A 2,862-nucleotide genomic window follows, 5' to 3' on the forward strand; every position below is an offset into this window, starting at 1 on the left:
CAATTAGAATGATAAAAATAAACAAAGGCCATAATACAATGTACCTTAATTCTAAACAAATAGTATAAAACTTAATTCTAAACATATCGCCGCCTTTGATGGCTCTAGCAGACATCAACATTCAGATGGAATAGGTGCCAATTTATGGATTGCTCGGCGAACCTCTCCATTCTTTGTTTTTACATCAGCAACTCGAACCCAACCTTTAGCATCTCTTGTCACTTTCAGCACTCTCCCAATAAGCTATTGCTTAGAAGGCAAATTTTCTTCTGCAATTAACACCATATCACCTTCATTAAGGTTATTCTGCTTCTTAGTCCATTTGACTTTCTGTTGAAGTTTATGAAGATACTCCGCCGATCACCTTCTCCAAAAATGTTGTTGTATGGCCGAAATTCGTAGCCATCTATCTTTATGAGACCATTCTTCGCTATCCACAGTAGGTTCCACAGTTCCAACCAACGAACCACCTGTTAAGAAATGTGCCGGTGTAAGAACGCTTTCATCATTTGGGTCGTTAGACAAGGTTGTCAAAGGTCTTGAATTTAAAACTGTCTCTACTTCCGCAACCACTGTTGCCAGCTCTTCAAATGTAAGATGCGATTGACCCAATATTCTAGCCAAATGATATTTTGCTGATTTTACAGCCGCTTCCCATAGTCCACCAAAATGGGGGGATCTGGGTGGTATATGATGAAATTCAATACTATTGGCAGTACAATATTTTGAAATCTTGCCCTGTACTTGTTGATCAAAAAACTTGCATTTCATTTCTTCGAGCTCTTGACGAGTACCCACAAAATTAGTGACATTGTCGCAAAATAATTTTAAGCATAAGCCGCGTCGAGCTACAAATCTTTTTAATGAAGCCAGGAAAGCCTTTGCAGTCAAATCAGAGACCACCTCCATATGCACAGCTTTTGTGGCAAAACAAATAAAAACAGCAATATAGCTTTTTGTTGTTCTGTACCCACGAAGTAGATACGATGTTGTAATAGGGCCGCAAAAGTCCACTCCAGTTACAGTGAATGGCCTCGCTACGGTGACTCTAGAAGAGGGTAAATCGCCCATAATCTGATTACTCAATTTTGGATGGCATCTAAAGCATTGTAGACAATTACCAGTAATTTTGCGTATTACTCCTCTAGCATGAAATATCCAAAATCGCTGCCTAACTATAGCCATAAGCGCTTGCGTACCAGCATGCAAATATTTGAAATGAAGAAATCGCACAAAACTGCAAACGATTTCTGAGTTATTCGGTAATAAAATTTGATGTTTAGCATCATATGGTAATGCAGCCTTCGCTAATCTCCCACCAACACGTAGTAGCGGAACACCATAGGTATCTTTTACAAAAATACTCAGATTTTTATATTCACTGTTTGCTGGCAATTCTCTATTCTTCAATAGCAGCTCAATTTCTTCTTTGAAATAATGTTGTTGCACACAGTAGAATATACGCACTAGTGCTTCTTCTAATCTTTCAGTCATAGACTTAACGCTTCTTCGAAAGCCAAGAAGATTGGCAAAAATTCTTTGTAATTTTTCAAAATCGCTGAAGGTTTCAACCCACGTCACAAAAGAAGATTTCGAGTTATACTCAGAGCATGCCTCATAAGGTATTTTTTTTTTCAAATAATTAACAGTCATTATCGTACTATTACGACTCCTTTCTTGGTCAGCATTAGTATTCTTTCTAGACTTATTTGGTGGCCACTCACAACAATCTCTCTTCAAGAAAGAAGGACCTCCAAACCAAATAGAATTAGATAGTTCATCTACATACGCACCTCTTGGTATTATATCCGCTGGGTTAGACTTTGAAGAAACACGCCGCCAAATACACGTTTTTGTCTGCTTTTGAATCAATGATACCCGGTTGGCAACAAATGTGTTCCAATTTGATGGGTGCTCGCTCAGCCAATCTAGCACAATTTCGGAATCCACCCATAAATAGGTCGCGTCAATAGAAACTGGAAAATTGGATTTGGTTTTTGTCACTAGTTTCGACAGCAATTCCGCAGCCAAAAGTTCCAATTTTGGTAAAGATAAAGTTTTTAATGGCGCTACTCTAGATTTAGCACTCCACAACTGCATTGTAACGTCATTGTCCACACATATTGAGCGAATATAAATACAACACCCGAAAGCTCTTTTTGATGCATCAGCAAATCCATGCATTTCAACTCTAGCAACTCTTTTTTCTATCAAAACAAATTGAGATTTTCGCGGAATTCTATCAATTGACTATGTAAATTCATTAGTAGGGATTCATCCCAATTAGCCTTCAATATCCACAAATCTTGCATGAAAATCTTCGCCTTTACGATTAATGGGTTAATAAGCCTAAGGGGATCAAACAACTTAGATAGTTCTGACAACACTATTCTTTTTGTCACCGCTTTCGAGCTATCAAAATCTGGCCAAACGTATCGAAACGTATCTCCCACTGGAGCCCAGATGATACCAAGAGTTTTTATTATTTCCTCATCATTCATCCGAAGAGTCTTTTCTTTATCAGCTTCAGGTACGAAATTAAGAAATTTTTCACTATTTGAAAACCACTTCCTTAACTTAAATTTTGCTGAGTTCATTACTGCTGATACTTGATTATATATTTCAAAAATTTCATCTTCATCGTTTGATCCACTGATCAAATCATCCATATAAAAATCAGATAACACCTTTCTCGATCCAATCGGATATTTATCGAAATAATCTTCACTTAACTGTTTTAAGCATCTTGTAGCTAAATAGGGGGCAGATGTTGTACCATAAGTAATGGTTCGCAAACGATAGGCCTTTATGTTTTCGTCTGAGGAAAACCTCCACAAAATCGTTTGATAATTCGCATCATTA

The 2,862-nt window shown here is 37.5% G+C and overlaps 1 protein-coding gene across 1 annotated transcript; it reads right to left on the minus strand.

The window, feature by feature from the left end:
• Positions 1-360: 360 nt before the first annotated feature.
• Positions 361-2,100, minus strand: LOC119687221. The gene has a single exon (XM_038101477.1). It carries the CDS (start codon positions 2,098-2,100, stop codon positions 361-363), a length of 1,740 nt encoding a protein of 579 aa, XP_037957405.1.
• Positions 2,101-2,862: the final 762 nt, after the last annotated feature.

The sequence above is a fragment of the Teleopsis dalmanni genome, chromosome X, assembly GCF_002237135.1.
Source record: "Teleopsis dalmanni isolate 2A chromosome X, ASM223713v2, whole genome shotgun sequence".
In the NCBI taxonomy this organism is placed as follows: Eukaryota; Metazoa; Arthropoda; class Insecta; order Diptera; family Diopsidae; genus Teleopsis; species Teleopsis dalmanni.

Excerpts from the sequence above, each read along its gene's own strand:
- LOC119687221 (XM_038101477.1), bottom strand. The coding sequence starts at position 2,100 with ATGCAGTTGTGGAGTGCTAAATCTAGAGTAGCGCCATTAAAAACTTTA.